General features: G+C 44.9%; 1 protein-coding gene across 4 annotated transcripts in view; it reads right to left on the reverse strand.

Annotated features, from left to right (window-relative positions):
• Nucleotides 1-18,774, reverse strand: part of AK7 (adenylate kinase 7) — a 54,425-nt gene that overhangs the window by 2,303 nt on the left and 33,348 nt on the right. For 2 of the 4 annotated variants that reach the window (XM_060003323.1, XM_060003321.1), the window contains 6 exons: nucleotides 16,524-16,652; nucleotides 14,322-14,454; nucleotides 8,725-8,853; nucleotides 8,223-8,291; nucleotides 3,750-3,947; nucleotides 1,101-1,321 (listed from right to left, as the gene is read on the reverse strand). In XM_060003323.1, coding sequence (XP_059859306.1) covers nucleotides 1,101-1,321; nucleotides 3,750-3,947; nucleotides 8,223-8,291; nucleotides 8,725-8,853; nucleotides 14,322-14,454; nucleotides 16,524-16,652 — 879 coding nt within the window. The remainder of the gene's footprint in view (nucleotides 1-1,100; nucleotides 1,322-3,749; nucleotides 3,948-8,222; nucleotides 8,292-8,724; nucleotides 8,854-14,321; nucleotides 14,455-16,523; nucleotides 16,653-18,774) is intronic. The other 2 variants (XM_060003322.1, XM_060003324.1) reach the window with 2 other exon arrangements.

The raw sequence follows: 18,774 nt of genomic DNA on the forward strand, positions 1-18,774 counted from the left end.
CATCGAACAGCGATGAACAGCCTGTGAAGCGTTTAAACAGAGAATTGACGTGCTGAATCTGTATTTTTCTTTTTTTTTTGGCCCTGCCAAGAGGCATGTGGGATCTCCCCCGACGAGGGATGGAACCTGTGCCCCCTGCATTGGGAGCATGGAGTCTTAACCACTGGACTGCCAGGGAAGTCCAGATCTGTATTTTACTTTTTGTTTTTTTTAAATAAATTTATTTAATTATTTATTTATTTTTGGCTGCGTTGGGTCTTTGTTGCTGCGCCGGGCTTTCTCTAGCTGCGGCGAGCGGGGGCTACTCTTTGTTGCAGTGCGCCATTTTCTCACTGCAGTGGCTTCTCTCGTTGCGGAGCATGGGCTCTAGGCGTGCAGGCTCAGTAGTTGTGGTGCACGGGCTTAGTTGCTCCGTGGCATGTGGGATCTTCCCGGACCAGGGCTCAAACCCGTGTCCCCTGCGTTGGCAGGCGGATTCTTGACCACTGCACCACCAGGGAAGCCTAGATCTGTATTTTAGAAGGATCACCTGGCAGCAGCAGGGAAACACACTGGAGATGGAGGGTGGAGCTGGGGAGACCGGCCAGAAGGCATCACATCATTCTGGCACCCTGGTCAGGAGAAGGGAGCCCTGCAGGTGGATGTGAGTGCTGTTTTAGGAGGCAGAATAGATAAGACTCAGTGATTTGGAGAAGAAGGGTAGAATGAGGCTGACCACCCAAGTTGGATGGGTAAATGGAGGAAAACCAGATGAAATCACCAGGTTGACAGGCAGCAAATGGCACACTTTCACAACGATGTGTATTGTTAATGCTATGTCAATGGCTAGCTGTTATTATCCTTGTTATTTACCCTAAGCAAAAGACCGGGGCATCTTTTAAAAAATGGTACATATGAAAGAAATTTTAAAAAAAGAAAAAGAAATGGTACATATGACAAAACAAACAAAAACAAAAAAACAACAAAAATTTGTTTGGGGTATTTCCATGACATTTCTCTATTAGCCGGATGGGAAGCGCGAGAGGCCGGAATGGTCTTGCCAGCCCCCAGCCCCCATCCCCCACCCACTCGCCCGCCCCGACGCGTGTGCACACACTCACCCACTCCTCCCAGCGAGCGATCTTCTCTGCCATCTCCGCAGCCTCCTTGTGCTGTCGCTCTGCCTCCTCCATGGCCTCCTTGGCCAGCCGTTCCTCAGCAGCCCTCCGCTCCTCTTCTGCCTTTTCTTCATCCGTTAAACCATAATTGCGAGGCTCCCCAATCTCTTTGATGAGCTGTTTGATAGCAAGTCTGTTCTGAGCGTCTTCGAGTTTTCCTACATCTTTAAAAACCAGAAGAGAGGAAGAGAGCAATACAGACATTTATAATCTGGTCCTGGGGCTTCCCTGGGGGTGCAGAGGTTAAGAATCCGCCTACCAGTGCTGGGGACATGGGTTCGAGCCCTGATCCGGGAAGATCCCACATGCCGCGGAGCAACTAAGCCCGTGCGCCACAACTACTGAGCCCACGTGCTGCAACCACTGAAGCCCACGTGCCTAGAGCCTGTGCTCTGCAACAAGAGAAGCCACCAATGAGAAGCCCGCGCACTGCAACTAGAGAAAGCCCGCGTGCAGCAAGGAAGACCCAATGCAGCCAAAAATAAATTTTAAAAAAATATATAATCTGGTCCTGCCTGCAATCTATTCTGAATCCATTTTTGGGAAAATTCTATTACTATAATCTTGTGATGGTAGATTGCGTAAATTACCATATGAGTGTTTCCTTTTCTAGTTACCAGCACAGTTTAGAATTTCTGGTCTCACTGGCAAATATCAGACTGGTCTCTGGGGGTCACAGGGAGCAAGACTGGGGCTCAGGTCTGAGCTGTGACGGTCACCGCTGATTTGAATGGATGGATGGGCGTGTGGACCTCCTCAAAAGGAATGAGTTCTCCACCCCGGGAAGCATTCAAGCAGAGACTGGGGCACTTCACTTGGGGGTTTCCACAGAAGGAAGTCCTGTACTTGGAGGCTGGGCTGGGTGACCTCCAGGTTTCTTTTGTTTTCTGTTTCTGAGAATCAATGATTCTGGGACACTTTTTTTTTTTTTAATTTATTTTGGCCGTTTTGGGTCTTCATTGCTGCACATGGGCTTTTCTCTAGTTGCAGCGAGCTGGGGCTACTCTTCGTTGCAGTGCGCAGGCTTCTCATTGCGTTAGCTTCTCTTGTTGCCGAGCACGGGCTCTAGGTGCGAGGGCTTCAGTAGTTGTGGCTCATGGGCTCTAGAGCACAGGCTCAGTAGTTGTAGCGCACGGGCTTAGCTGCTCCGCGGCATGTGTGATCTTCCCGGACCAGGGATCGAACCATGTTCCCTGCATTGGCAGACGGATTCTTAAGCACTGCACCACCAGGGAAGTCCTGATTCTGGGATTATTATTTTATTTTATTTTATTTTAATTTAATTTTTTGGCCGCACCACCCGGCATGCGAGATCTTAGTTCCCGGACAAGACCAGGGATCGAACCCATGCCCCCTGCAGTGGAAACACGGAGTCTTAACCACTGGATCACCAGGCAAATCCCTAGGATACATTTCCAATTCATAAAAAATTAACTGTTTCAGTTAGCCTACTCGAATAGAAAAAAGTCCAAACTCCAGAATATGTGACTAATGTCAATATTGAGACCAAAAGAAGGAGAAGGAAAAGGAGGGGGGAGGACAGGGGAGGAGTGGAGGAGCCCTAAGCCTCCCAGGACTCCAGGATCCAGATGCTGTCTCAGCTGGTTCTGGGGGATGAAGAGAGGCCTCGGGAGATCCCAAAGGTCAGCCTGGCTGCTAAGCTTCCACCAGGCTAGCAGTTTCTCACCAAACCCAAAGAAGAGGTGTCAAGACCCAGAAAATCAGAAAGGAAGTTCAGGGGCCCATCAAGCCAAGGGGAGGAGAAACAGCTACAGCAGATTGGATTTGGAGGCAGGGACGATGATGGCGGAGGTGAGGCTGATGAGAGATCATATTCACTGGATGCCTGCTGGGTGCTCAGCCCTGAGTTAAGTGTTTACAGGAAACAGGAGGAATGCGATGAAGAGCTATTTGATTTCTGAGTAGCTAAGGGGCCAGCTGGCTGGTCTTAAAGGCCAGGAGCGGCTCTCTGAAGAGCACCAGTGTCCTGCAATGCTAGGGGGACAGGACGCTGCCCCCAAGGACACTGGGGAAATGGCCCAAAGCAGCTGGCAGCAAACCACATATCTTTGAAGTGCCCTTTAAAAAATGCCAATTTGGGGGCTTCCCTGGTGGCGCAGTGGTTGAGAGTCCGCCTGCCGATGCAGGGGACACGGGTTCGTGCCCCAGTCCGGGAAGATCCCACATGCCGCAGAGCGGCTGGACCCGTGAGCCATGGCCGCTGGGCCTGCGCGTCCGGAGACTGTGCTCCGCAACAGGAGAGGCCACAGCAGTGAGAGGCCCACGTACCGCAAAAAAAAAAAAAAAAAAGCCAATTTGGTAAAAAATTAAAAATAAATAAAAAATGCCAATTTGGTATTCAACTTCATAATATATCCGCATGTTTTCATATGACAATAACACCCGCCACACCACCAAATCCTCAAGTAGACAACTCCTCTGTCTTATCCTGTGACTTCCCAGGCCCCGGGCACACGGTTACACTGACCCGCCCTCCCCCAGCCCTATGAAAGCGTGCACGCAGTTGGCCGGGGGTCCTGACACCGGGCAGCCCTGCTCCACTTGCAGGTTATCCTTGAGTTTATTTCGTACCAATATGTATCGGATAGATTTCAAGTTCGTCAAAGTAGTTGAGGACAGTCTCATCTTCAGTGTTCCTGTCCCGGTAGCTGCTCAGAGCCCGGAGGAACTGGCCCTGGCTGTAGTGGGTCCCCGCCACGATGCTCTCGGGGAGATTCATCACCCGCTCCTTGAGGAACTCATCTGAGGCATCCAGCGAACAAACGAATTCTGGAGAGAAGGAGAAGCTCGTGAGTTAACACCGTGACTGTGGAGCTTGCAAGCATGTGCTGGTGGACGGACCACTGCTCGGCCGAATGTCTGGTTACCAGGTGGGATCTCCTGTCACGGCAAAGGGCCTGACAAGTTGGCCGCCTTGCTGCCTCTCATGGAGGACAGATGCAGGCCAATCACCCATGCTTCCAGAGACCACACTGTGAAGCCCAATCAGTGGGCATTTTGTGAGATCTATTATTTTTCTTTCCCTTCCTTCCTCCCTTCCCTTCTGCTTTCCTTCCTTCCTTCTTCTTTTTATTTTAAATAAAAACAGCAGAAATTGTAAATGCAGATCTCTAATAACCCTATGATACCTGTCATCATCTTGTCACTTTCCCAGTACAATATCACAGGCTCCCAAAGAGACTCAAGGCTATAAGGGAAATACCTTCATGGCTGATTCGCCAACTTAATAAAAATAGAGACTCCCCTGGGATTTTAATTTTCCATGAGTTGAGCTCTTCCCTCACTTCATGCCATGGGCTATGAAACATCTATGGTCAGTAAAACATGGCCAACGCTTATCGAATATTTGATACACGGATCATATTAATGACAGTGATCATTTCACCCACCTGCAATTTTCTTTTAAACTGTAAGAGCAGCTGTTTCTCCAGTGCCTAGCACAAATTCAGTGGATATTTTGTGGAGTGAATGAATGAATGAGTGAATAATTAAAGTGTAGATCTGTGTAACAAGCTTTCTAGGCGAGTTACTGTTCTCAGCTGTTCTCAACAGGACCAGAGTACCCTGGCGCCCAGATCAGTAACCAGGTGTATCGAAAATAACTTGCTGCCTATAAGAGCCTGGCAAAGCTTGGGACTGATTTAATTTTTATTCTAAAATTGGATTGGTTTGCCACATAAAAATGCCATTCTCACTTAACTGCATTCTAATAAGCTTTCTTGAGTGGGTGAGAAAAATAAGTGTATCGGGTAGAGTCCATAGTGTGGTGCTGACCAGGGGGCGTGGAACACGTGTGAACTTCATCTGCTTCGTGTGAAAGCAAATAGCGAAAACAAAGGCTGAGGACAGAGCTTACAGAATAAGATCCTATAAACTCATAATCATTGTCTGATATTACCACTCTTCTGACCTATTTTACTTTAATTTCAATGCTCATCCTTCACCATTTGATTTGCACGAGTAACTATATTTTTCAAAAGAAAGGAGACATCTGGAGCCCCACATGCTGGTACAGTACTTAAATTGAAATTATGTCAATAAATTCACCAGAAATTGAATCTATTTAAGCTCTATGATCTAAGACATGTAGATCAAAACTTAATAATTCTGTTCATAATCTAAGAATTTCATGATGTAGTACTGTATCTTTTTTTCCAGTGATTGGGGGGGATGGAAGATTCTAGTTAATACAATATTGCAAATAATAAGTGATATACTTGGCTTCTAATTTTCAGAGTTTTAATATGATGAAATATATTTCCCACTAGATGATATATTTTTTAAAGTCCTTTCTCTTTTGTGATTCAGAAAGAACTTCAAGATTTTGCAGTGTCTCAAGATAATTATTCAGGACATCTACTGTCCTTGAACTGGCTGACTGTAGATAACAAGGAATAGATTTCTGCTTGGTGAGGTTGTATACGACAAAGAGGTCTATCTGGAGCCATGTGAAAAATCTATGTCTTAACACATTTTTCCATATTCATCACATAGGTATAGCTTTAAACTTGTCTCCTTCAACTAACAGATCTGAAAAGGATCAAAATGGATATACGCTAACAGTGATAAAATGCAATGATTTATCAATGAGAGATAATACCACCTAGGACTGAATTACTGTACAATCAAATGTTTCATCATTCAGATCAAGCACTGATGCTGATATTAAGCATGCTTTTTATTTTCTGTATCTTATGATGTTTTTGCTTACAGACCTAGGGAGAGAATGCCCCTCCCAGGGCTACCTCTGAAGATAGTAAACAATTCATTTGAAATGAGAGCACGCCTCACATATGCGAGCCAACCACGCCCTTTATATAACTCAGATAACAAGCCAATATTCCTCCTGCCTTCACTCATCCCAGGGCCAGGACCAGGCAACTAGAGACCAAAGCCCACTGCAACTACTCACACTAGTCAATCCTCTAAAAAAGCTGTTTACTCTGCCCTGCTTTGCCTTCCCCATGGAAACCCCAAGAGAGGCTGTGTCCTCGACTTTCCCCTCCTCCTGACCAAGCCTGGTGCTGCCCCACGTGGCCCTGCATGGTTGCCACACTTCCTTCTCTGGGGAAATGTGAGTAATAACTTCTTCTTTCAATGGCATTAGCCTCACGTGTCTCAGTCACTGCCACAAGCTAAAATCCCGCAGCACAAATGAGACAAGGATCTGATTTCTTTCAGGAAGATAGAAAATAATGACAATTTCTAGAAAGAGGCTAATTGAAAAGAACAGACTAAACATTCCAAACAGATTACATCTTAGACATGTTTGGACCGCATCCGACAGAGAGGGCAGCCCAGGGGATCAGGACTAAGAATAATGCACCATTTTACCTCCTGTGTTTCCATTTTCTTATCTTAGGGAGGGGTTTCATTCATTCTGGTTTTTGGAGGCAGTGACATGAGAAGACCTGAGTTTGAATCCAAGCCCTGCCGTTTACCAGCGAAGCGGACTTGCATTAGTCTCTGGGCTTCGGGCCCTGGATCAAGTAAACATGGGAGTAATTCCTACCTCACAGGCTCCTGGAAAGGCTCAATAAGCTCCCATCTTGTGTGGTGCCTGGTGCATGACAGATGTTGGGTTGGGGTGAATTTTATCCAGCTGCCTCAGGGGGAACGGGAGGATTTACCACGGGGTTTGCAATGAATGACTGTCGCCCAGAAGTGATCAGCTCTCATAAACTGGACAGACCTGGTTATTTAGACTAATCAACTTTACTTTTTAACTTTTTCTGAGGCAAACACATAAATTAATAGGAAATCTAAGACAGCCCATTCCTCCGGCATTTCATGTTCCTGCCTCAGGCAAATGGTAAATATCCAGCCCTGAGGATGACTGCTCTCTGATGCTCTCTGCTTCCAGAAGCTTCATCACAAGCTGTGCCTGGACCAGGGGCAGGAGAGGATTACAGCTGTGAACCGACTCTCCTGGGGACTTTGACACGGTGAGCAAGCAGGCCCTTCCGAGTCACAGCCTTGGGCTAAGTTCCTGAAAATAGCTGTTCTTGTATTCACCATATGACCAAAACTTGATTAAACCTCATGCAAACTGATAAAAAAAGAAAAAAACCTTTAAAGTTCATGGCAAAGTCACAAGAAATGCCTGCTCAGCAAATCCTTTTTTGTGGAATAAGTTGTTTATATTTCTCTTTCAAGGGTATGTTGTGAAAGCTCTGTGTAAATATGTAATAGGATAAACTTGCTGTGGAGTTAGGGACCCAAGCAGCTTTTACCTGCCCAGCCTCAATTCTGGATGCTTTTTTTTTTTTTTTTTTTTTTTTTTTGCTGTACGCGGGCCTCTCACTGCTGTGGCCTCTCCCGTTGCGGAGCACAGGCTCCGGACGCGCAGGCTCAGCGGCCGTGGCTCACAGGCCCAGCCGCTCCGCGGCACGTGGGATCTTCCCGGACCGGGGCACGAACCCGCGTCCCCTGCATCGGCAGGCGGACTCTCAACCACTGCGCCACCAGGGAAGCCCCAGTTCTGGATTCTGAATGTCCTCCAGAAAAGATTATGGCATGGCTAGCACCTGAAGCAGAACAGAAAGGAGGGGCAGTGATCTAGTCCCTGGGGGTCTTGCCAACTGACTCAGAAGCCAAGACACTGTACAGCACAGGGAATAGAGCCAATATTTTATAATAACTACAAATGGCGTATAATCTTTAAAACTTGTGAATGACTATGTTGTACACCTGAAACTTATATAATATTGTAAATTAACTATACCTCAATTTTTTTTAAATACAGAAAGAAAAAAGTCAGGGCACCAACAGATTGGCTAATCTTTTGCTCTCTTACAGGAAGGAACAGCAGAAATGAATGCTCTCAAAGGGACTTCTGTCCATTTCAGAATTTTAATATCCCTGATATTGACCCCCAGTGAATTCTTTAGTTTGGAAGTTTGATTTTAAGTGTATCGTTTTACTTTGTTCCTAAAACAAACAAACAAAGCTATTTTATTCACATCAAAAGGATTGTTTTGGTACAAAAGAGATATCAAATGGCATTCCTTTAAATATGACCTTGGAGAAGTCTTTTAAACTTACCAGGTATGATTAATTTATCAAAGGGAAACCTTTTGCCTCTGGCTTCTTCCTCTTCCTCTTCCTCTTCTTCTGGTAAAACAAAATATACATCGTCAAGTTTATTACATATTATTACTAAGGATTGTGCAAAAAAATTTAAATACTTTGGGACTTCCCTGGTGGTCCAGTGGTTAAGACTCCACACTCCCAATGCAGGGGGCCTGGGTCGATCTCTGGTTGGAGAACTAGATCTTGCATGCATGCCGCAACTAAGAAGTCCGCATGCTGCAACTAAGAACCGGCCCAGCCAATAAATAAATAAAAAAAATTATTTTTAAAATAATTAAATATTTTAACTAGTAGTCACTAATGAAAACTAGCCATAACTAGGGAAGCCTGCATTTTAGGTATAGTCGCTCCGATTTTTTTGTTTATTTTAATTGTGACTACTGTTACTCTGAACAATAAAGCTGTGACTTATTTGAATGTAAACATTCAAAATAAAGGTAACACCCACACTTACGGTTGAACAGGTCTTTGGCTTGATCATAGGTCTTTGGGAATCCATCCAAAATGTAACCTTGATTTTTGCAAGGCATGGATTTTAGCTTTTCTCTTATAAATCTAATTATATATTCATCTTCTAGTCGACCTAATAAAAAGAAAAAAAATATTACTGTGCAGTCACATTCTACATAACTAAATTGAGTTATTTGTAGTGAGGTGGATGGGCCTAGAGTCTGTCATACGGAGTGAAGTAAGTCAGAAGGAGAAAAACAAATACCATATGCTAACACATATATACGGAATCTAAAAAAAAAAAATGTTCATGAAGAACCTAGGGGCAAGACGGGAAAAAAGATGCAGACCTACTTGAGAATGGACTTGAGGATATGGGGAGGGGGAAGGGTAAGCAGGGACAAAGTGAGAGAGTGGCATGGACATATATACACTACCAAACGTGAAATAGATGGCTAGTGGGAAGCAGCCACATAGCACAGGGAGATCAGCTCAGTGCTTTGTGACCACCTAGAGGGGTGGGATAGGGAGGGTGGGAGGGAGGGAGACGCAAGAGGGAAGAAATATGGGAACATATGTATATGTATAACTGATTCACTTTGTTATAAAGCAGAAACTAACACACCATTGTAAAGCAATTATACTCCAATAAAGATGTTAAAAAAAATTTAAAAAGTAAAGTGATCTCAAAAATTCTTGTGTAGTCAAAATTACTATTGAAAATCTCTTATTTTTGCATTAAAGTGAAAAATATGTGGTTTTGTATTTTGAGCACAACACATGAACTCTCATGCCCAATAAAGTAGGAGAACCCAGTGAGCCTGTCTGCAGGAAAGAACACAATCGGATGCTTATGTCTGCGCTTCCAGAATGTTCTTCCGTGGTCACAACTTTTGGTTGAAGTTGAATGAGGAGTAATTGGAGGGATCCAGGGTGTTCTCACTTGCCAGCAGGATTTACTCAATTCTCTTTTGATATATGCTTCTATAACCTTAGTACGTGAAAATAAATGCTTCTGTTGTGAGAATTTGGTGGGACAGTATTCATGCGTGCTGATGCCACATGATTTATTTTTATTTTTTATTTTGGCTGCACCGCACGGCTTGTGGGATCTTAGTTCCCCGACCAGGGATCAAACCATGGCCCTCGGGCAGTGAAACCCCAGAGTCCTAATCACTGGACCGTCAGGGAATTCCCTACACACAATTTATTAATAGTAGATGCCCAATAAATATTTGCTACATTTGAATAAGAATCAACCTTGATCTTGACCCTTAAAGGCACTGTTCTCTTTAAGGCTGCAGAAAGGAGCGTGGCCCCCTCTTCCCTGCCTTTTCCAGTGGGCACTGCAGACCTTCACCCCACTGGACAGTTCCCTCTCCAGCCATGGGCACAGGGTTCCTGCAGTTGCTTGGGGGGGGGGGGGGCTGAGGACGGAGGAGTTTGTTCTAAAGCTATCACAGTGTTTCCAAGACAATATGATGTAACTCCTCCAAAATATTCATCTATCATGTAATTGTTGAACAGCTATCATTTCCGAGACACAGCCCTGCCCTTACGTGGCTTAGTGTATGCATTACAGCAATACAAGCTTGACGAGTTTGAGAAATTGATCTCCAAAGCTCTTTCTAGGGTAGCACTATACTTTCAGTTTATTGGTGGGTCTACAATATAAAATAATTTGAGGTCTCTTTTTATTACTCTGTTAATGACAGTAAAATGATCTCATTAAAACACCTCTCCTTTCTTCTACCTTTCATTGCCACACGAATCATTAGGCAGTAACTGATTCAGAAAATAACTGTGTCTTTCAGAAATTTAAATATTATGGCAGAGACAAAAAAAATAATCAAAGGTGTTATTTAACATAATGAAATTCCTCAAAATGATTTGATGTTACTTCTCAGGAAGGTTCAAAATACTGTAAAGGAATAAAGTCACATTCTTTTCTTGTTTTTTTTTTTTTTCCGCCACGCAGTGCATGCGAGATCTTAGTTCCCCAACCAGGAATCAAACCCATGCCCCCTGCAGTGGAAGTGCAGAGTCCTAACCACTGGACCTCCAGGGAAGTCCCTAAACCCACATTTTAAAAATGTCAAGGGGGGACTTCCCTGGTGGTCCAGTGGTTAAGAAGCCGGCTTCCAATGCAAGGGATTCAGGTTCAATCCCTGGTCTGGGAACTAAGCTCCCACATGCCATGGGGCAACTGAGCCCGCACCCCTCAACTAGAGAGCCTGTGTGCCGCAACTACTGAGCCCATGCGCTCTGGAGCCCATGTGCCGCAACTACTGAGCCCTACTGAGGGATACACTAATATCAAAAGACAATTTTTATTTAAACATTCTATCTTCAATGTTCAAAAGCTTCGTTGGTAAGGAAAGGCACATACTCGGAAATCTAGCTTCGGCCCCCTCCAAGGCATCCTTTGGTTTATTTCAGGCAGTGAGCTTTGCCATTCATTGGTTTGTTTTAGAAATGTGTTCATTACGCCAGAAGGGAGCTTGAGGGGCAGTTTATGATAACTATGGAATGTGAGTACGCAAAGGGCCAAGCCCAAGCGCCTTTTTCTAGAGAACTGTGACCTCCTGGAGATACACTCGTGATCTTGGCCGGTGGCGTTGAGCATCTCGGAAGGGGATGGTCACTTCTGTTTTAAAGTGAATGAGCACAGCCCTGCTGGATGGCCTTTAAAACACCACACTGCTTCTTCTTCTTTTTTTTAAATGTTAAGTCTGCCTTTCAAATAACAGTAATGTCTAAAATACTAATATTAATGCATATTCATAATTACTAAAACTTAGTTTAAAAACAGATAGCTGCAACCAAGGTTTTTAAAATAATCCACACACAGTAGAGACACAATGCTATCGACATAAAAGTTGATACATTCACATACATCCCCCTCCCCAACTTTTCATTTTCAAACTCACAGAAAAGTTGAAAGACTGGTTCAATGATCACCTGGAATCCCACCAACCAGTGGGATTCCGTGCCTTCTAGTGCATTCACCGAGTCCCTAGTTTAGCTGAACGGTCAGGGGCCGACGGGAGTGGAATCATGAATAGAAGAGGATACGGAGGTGTCTCACTGTGGGATTGTGAGATCTGTCCTGCTGGAACCCTTAGAATCACATGATGACACATTGGTTCACGTGAGGGAGAAGTGTGCTAACCTCTGCGTCCTCGTTCTGTGAAATTTCTACATAGGTTAATGCCATGGGTTCACAGGTGTTATTTTGTTTAAACATGACCGGGGTCCGTGTTTCTAGTTTCAGGTAAATATGAATAGGAAGGAGTTTGGGACAAACTTGAAGAAAAAAAGTACTTTCCTAAGGTTAAAGGGGACTGACTGCACCATCGCCATCTTGTAGGAAGTGGGTGGGAGGGCATACTGACAGTAGGCAGGTTTGTCTCCCTCCCCGTTCCCCTCTGAAGACAGAGGCTGCTGACCCAGTTTGGCCTCTCTTGCATCTGCGGGAAGAACAGACTCTGCTGCCAAGGACAGGCCCTTCTTGAACTTGGGTGACGCAGTGACTGCTCTTAGCCATAATTCTTGTTCTGTGTGGTCACCTCCCTGGACGTGAAAAGAGCCCAGTCAGTACTTCACGTCATCCTGTTACACGAAGTCCTTGGATAAGACTTTTGGGTCCTTGCAGAGACCAGTTATATGTTCCTGTCAGCAAATGCTGTCCCATGTTTGTTTCTGGCCCTACGCCCCAGGCTTACAGCGTATGTACACATGGCCATGTTCACCTGTGGATTCCTAAAACTCCCAGTCCCCTGCCCTTTCGTGTGGCCTGCCAGACTTCCTTCCACAGGTGTCCTCACAATGGAGTGTCTTATTTTGTTTTTTCCCCTCTCCCAAAAGGTAGGAGCCAGGATGCTATTAAACTCTAAAACCAAGATAGTGATTCCCCAGTGTCACAGGCGAGGCAGGGGCAGTGTCATATCTCAAAGTGTTGATCTGCGTTTTCTGCGTACCTTTGCCTCTGGGCCATTGATCTGGGATTCCAAATTCCATATCCTCCTGGCCCAGCCCACACCAAAGCAGAAACCCAGACTCAGACGGTGAGCTGGTTTAAGTGAATGCTCAGTGTATGCAGACAAAAACATTTTCTCCACTCCATAAACTAGATTGGAGTGGCCTGGGGGAAGGAGAGGAAAAGGGGTAAACAGGACTTCAGAGGAGGGTGTGAAGGGATTACTCCTGACGAAGAGCAGCTGGGTCTAAGACTACGCCTTGAGGGACAAAGGGTGGGGTGCCAGAAGACCCGAGAGGGGAGGGCGGTCCAGAGCGGGGTGGGGGGGGGGGCGGGGGGGGGCCAGGGGAATGCAGTGGGCGGTCCTCAGGGGGAGGGCCAGTTTGTACCTCTGTCCTTCTTCCCTGACCCCGACTGGCCCCAGCTCAACCCTGGAGGATCAGAGACAGCCACCAGCAAGATGGGAAAAGTAAGAGGCAGGAAACCAGATGTGCTTGATAGGATGGGAGGGGGGGAAATTCTCCACTGAGTCAGAGTCCAAACTTGCTTACACGTTGGACTGGTTTATAGCCAATGCCAGTATTACCAGTTTGATGGAGGTTCTCAACTATCTAGCTGTAAAAATGAAATGGTTTTATTTTTCTCATAACTACTGCTGACTGCTTTCCTGATGGGTGGCAAGCTCCCTTAAAGACATCTCAGTTCAAAACTTAGTTTGTGATTGGAATGGACTTCTGAAAGCATGAATAAACAGAGAGCCCACTTACTTATTATCTAAGAGCTGCAGTGGGACCAGCCTGAGATTCCATCCAAGGGTGGGGAAAGAATGAGTCCGGAGCTTGAGTTTAAAGGGACACCTCACTGGGATGCAGTGTTCAACAAACTGATTCAAATTACCCCGTGGGCAAGAATATTTTTCTATTTATTTGTATTTCTTCCTGAATGAATTAATTATTGGTCCAAGTTATTCATCCATTTTTTTCTCTTCGGGGTTTCATGATTTTCTAATTAGTTTACCGGACCGTTTTATGCATGAAGGCTATTAACTCTTTGTCATATTGGTGGCAAATACTTTTTCCTGATTTGCCCTTTGCCTTTTAATTAATGTTTTTTGATGCTTTATAAATATTTATGACTACACATTTGATTGTTTTAAAACTTAGGTAATTCTTTCCCATCGTATAACCAATAGTCAACAAAATGTTAATGGGGGGGGGTTCCCTGGTGGCGCAGTGGTTGAGAGTCCGCCTGCCAATGCAGGGGACGCGGGTTCGTGCCCCGGTCCGGGAAGATCCCACATGCCGCAGAGCGGCTGGGCCCATGAGTCATGGCCGCTGAGCCTGCGCGTCCGGAGCCTGTGCCCCGCAACGGGAGAGGCCACAGCAGTGAGAGGCCCGCGTACCGCAAAAAAATATATATGTATATATATTAATGGGGATTTTTTCCCCCAGGGTTGAGATAGTGAATGATTTTGTGTGTGTGTGTGTGTATGTGTGTGTGTGTGTGTGTGTGGTTGTTATAATTTCTGTACTTTACTTTTAATAGCAAACAAGTAGTTTTTTATAACAAGGAAATCAATCCCACCGTTACAAAAGCAGTGCAGCCGTGTGCTGTGCGGTTACCTGCGTTGTGCTCCAGGCTTTCCTTGATGCCATCCAAGAACTCCTGAGCATCCTCCACGGTCTCCGCTTCCTCCTCCTCTTCACCTTCTTCTTCTCCTCCTTCCCCTACATACTTAGGTGTAACGATCGCCTCCTACATACCACAGGGATATTCAAATCAGATGATGCCCTGCGTTGATTGGCTGCTATCTGGCGAGTGATCCTGGAAAAGGCTGGTACCCAAACAGGGGAGGTGCTCAAGGACAGCTGTGCAAAAGTGGTCAGGATGCGTCTATCTATCTACGAAGACAGATAAGAGCCTCGGGGGGGGGTTTCTTACTCTATTTTAGGAGAATAATCTATTTCTGTGCTAACGCCAGAACTACTTAAGAATCAACACCTTTCTAGGAATTCCCTGGCGGTCCAGTGGTTAGGACTCCGAGCTTCCACTGCAGGGGGCCCAGGTTGGATCCCTGGTTGGGGAACTAATCCTAGTCCTGCAAGCTGCATGATGTAGCCTCAAAACAAACAAACAAAAAAGAATCAACACTTTTCCAAGTATCAGGTTGGATCTTACTTGGGGGACACACATTTTGTAGAAATCAAGACTTTTAATAATCATCTTTGGAAATGTACCTCAGTACCTACCATTCCCAATAAAATGATAAAAAGCAGCTATTTAGGGAGAAGGAGGGACAGCAGAGCACAGAGACTTTTCAGGGCAGGGAAAACTACTCTGTATGATACTATAATGGTGGACACATTTCATTAGACATTTGTCCAAACCCATAGAATGTACAACAGCAAGAGTGAACCCTAATGTCAGCTACGGACTTTAGGTGATATGGTACGTGAATATAAGTTCATTGATGTAACAAATGTGCCACTCTGGTGGGGTTTAATGATAATGGGGGAGGCTGCCTGTGCAAGGGGTAAGGGATGTAGGGGAAATCTCTGTACCTTCCTCTCAACTTTGCTGTGAACCTAAAACTGCACTAAGAAAATAGTCTTTTTTTTTTTAAGCTGTTGATAAATGGTCTGATAATACCCTGAGAAACATACATCAAGAATAAAAAAAACCTGGGTATATATCCGAAAAAAACAAAAACTCTAATTCAAAAAGATATGTGCACCCCAAAGTTCATAGCAGCATTATTTACAGTAGCCAAAATATGGAAGCAGACTAACTGTCCATCAACAGATAAATGAATAAACAAGATATGGTGTGTATATGTATGTATATATATACACACACGCATACACATACATACAATGAAATACTACTTAGCCATAAAAACGAATGAAATGTTGCCATTTGCAGCAACATGGATGGACTTGGAGGGCATTATGCTAAGTGAAATAAGTCAGACAGAGAAAGACAAATACTGTATGATATCACTTATATGTGGCATCTGAAAAATACAACTAGTGGGGCTTCCCTGGTGGCGCAGTGTTTGAGAGTCCGCCTGCCGATGCAGGGGACGCGGGTTCGTGCCCCGGTCTGGGAAGATCCCACATGCCGCAGAGCGGCTGGGCACGTGAGCCATGGCCGCTGAGCCTGTGCGTCCGGAGCCTGTGCTCCGCAGCGGGAGGGGCCACAAAAGTGAGAGGCCCGCGTACCGGAAAAAAAAAAAAAAAACTAGTGTATATAACAAAAAGGAAGCAGACTCACAGATGTAGAGAACAAACTAGTGGTTACTGGTGAGGAGATGGAAGGGGAAATGGGCTAGGTAGGGGGCAGGGGATTAAGAGGTACAAACTATTAGGTATAAAATAAACTACAATAAGGATATATTGTACAACATGGGGAATGTAGACAATGCATTTTAATAACTATAAATGGAGTATAAGCTTTAAAAATTGTGAATCACTACACTGTACAACTGTAAGTTATGTAATATTGTACATCAACTATACTTCAATTAAAAAAAAAAGAATAAAGAAACAAATGAAAATGTTCCAGTCAATAGAGAGAATGCAAGATATATTTTGAGCAATAGCTGGAGAAAGACTAAATTTTAAGGGCAACCCATGAAAGAGGCTTCCAGAGGAAAAGCCATGTGGGTTTCTGTGTTTTCATAATGGAGCCAACAACAAAATCCAATTAAAATAACAAATCTCTTTGTAGGATATGCCATGGAAAATTAGTGATTTCTTAATTATGAGTAAGACAAAGCATTTTTAAAATATAAAAATTCACAGTAAAGTAGTTAAAAGTGTTACCAGTTTTGCTATGGCTTCGGAAATGACATCCTTCAGTTTAATGTGATGCAGTTTGTAGTATTTGGACAACACTTCAGCGATGCTGGATTTTCCCACAGCAGGAGGACCAAGAATGCAAATCTTGATGGGCTAAAAGAGGAGAATAAGCGTCATACAGGGAGCTCTGAACCATCTGTAGCTAGACAGTGTTCTTTATTTCAAGGGTCGCGGCCCTTTTAAGTCTCGGGATCCTGCAGGCTGACTCTCACTCCTCCATCAAGACCCCAGAGTCACTTCCTCCTGGTGTTTAATGAGCATCCACTACGTGCCCTGAGCTGGGCACGGGGCACACGACACTCAGCAGGATGTGAACCGAGTACTCAAGCATCACATGCTACCAGTTTCATCTTTGTGGTGCTACTCCTGTAAAGACAGCAGAGAAATAGAATTTCTGGTCCACTATGCAGGGTGCTTAATTTACTGCCTGATGAACATTGTTTCTGGACTAAACTTGGTCTTTAATTAAACTTTTCTTTTTAAAAACAGTTAATTAAAAAAAAATAGGGCTTCCCTGGTGACACAGTGGTTGAGAGTCCGCCTGCCGATGCAGGGGACACGGGTTCGTGCCCCGGTCCGGGAAGATCCCACGTGCCGCGGAGCGGCTGGGCCCGTGAGCCACGGCCGCTGAGCCTGCGCGTCCGGAGCCTGTGCTCCGCAACGGGAGAGGCCACAACAGTGAGGGGCCCGCGTAATGCAAAAAATAAATAAATAAATAAATAATAATAATAAAAAAAAAATGAAAACAGTTAATTTATCCTAGTTTTTAAAAATACACTCATTTTTTAAATTTTATTTAATTTTATTTATTTATTTTTTTTCTGGTACGCGGGCCTCTCACTGTTGTGGCCTCTCCCGTTGCCGAGCACAGGCTCCGGACGCGCAGGCCCAGCGGCCGTGGCTCACGGGCCCAGCCGCTCCGCGGCACGTGGGATCTTCCCGGACCGGGGCACGAACCCACGTCCCCTGCATCGGCAGGCGGACTCTCAACCACTGCGCCACCAGGGAACCCCTAATTTTATTTTTTATTAGTTATCTATCTTATACATATTAGTGTATATATGTCAATCCCAATCTCCCAGTTCATCCCACCACCACCACCCCACCCCTGAACCCCCCGCTTTCCCGCCCTTGGTGTCCATACGTTTGTTCTCTACATCTGAAAAATACACTCATTTTTTAAAAAAGTTTCTAGAAGTTCATCACATTCATAACTGGTGTGCAAATGTTTGTTTATTTCTAATAGAAATAAAAACATCAGTGACAAATAGTCATTTCTTTCGGAATGGTCCAAACAGTTGTGAAACTAAAGCCTGGTATTTTGCAAGGCAAATTTTTTAAATTTTAAATGAAAAAATTTTTTTATTTAAATCATGCCATTGAAAAGCATTTCCATGGGCAGAGTGTCCATGTGTTTAAAGACTACATAATTTCATGCACAGAGTTGGTTATTGTTATTATTACTACTATCTTTATTATTAATACTACTACTATTGTTATTATTACTATTTGTCAGATGAGGCAGCCAAGGCTGTGAAGGGAGGGAGCAGGGCTACTGCAGTGGTACTGGGTAAGGCATGGTGGACGTGAATGACCCTGTCTGCTTAGGGACAGGCTCTCTCAGGGTGATGGCAATGACCAAGATGGCGGGCAGTGGAGGGTGGCAGCGGTCAGGAGAGCATCTCTGGAGCTGAGTCTTGATGGACAGGGCTGGGCTCTGAGGTAGGCATGGTGCAGTCACCAAGGCCTGTTGTCCGGCTGTCAACTGGGCAGGTTCATATGCCTTGTTTCATCCACACACCGAGGGCGGATCTGTCTCCTGGGGTAAGCTCACCTCATCTGGGTACAAAACCAGAATGGTAGTTTATTCAGTTATAATGAGAAGTAGGGTTGCCACTGAACTCAGAACACTCCAAGTGCACGTGTCTGGCACATTTACCCCTCAAGGCGGACACGTTTAGAAAGTAGCTTGATGAGCTTTGATCAGACCAAGGAGAGTTGGATGGATGGACTGTTGAATGGTATTAGGTCAAGGTGATTGGATGCACCTGTCTCTGCACAGGGATGACTTTGCCTTGCTAAAGGAACTGGAGTTGTGGAGGCCCTTGGCTTGAGGCTCCATCTTGCTGGATGTCGCTGGTGTGGCACTGTCTACATTGTCCTTGGTCGTGTTTCCTGTTCTATGCTGCCAAGCTGACCAATGCCCCCAGGGATG

This window comes from Delphinus delphis, chromosome 2 (assembly GCF_949987515.2).
Source record: "Delphinus delphis chromosome 2, mDelDel1.2, whole genome shotgun sequence".
Lineage (NCBI taxonomy): Eukaryota > Metazoa > Chordata > Mammalia > Artiodactyla > Delphinidae > Delphinus > Delphinus delphis.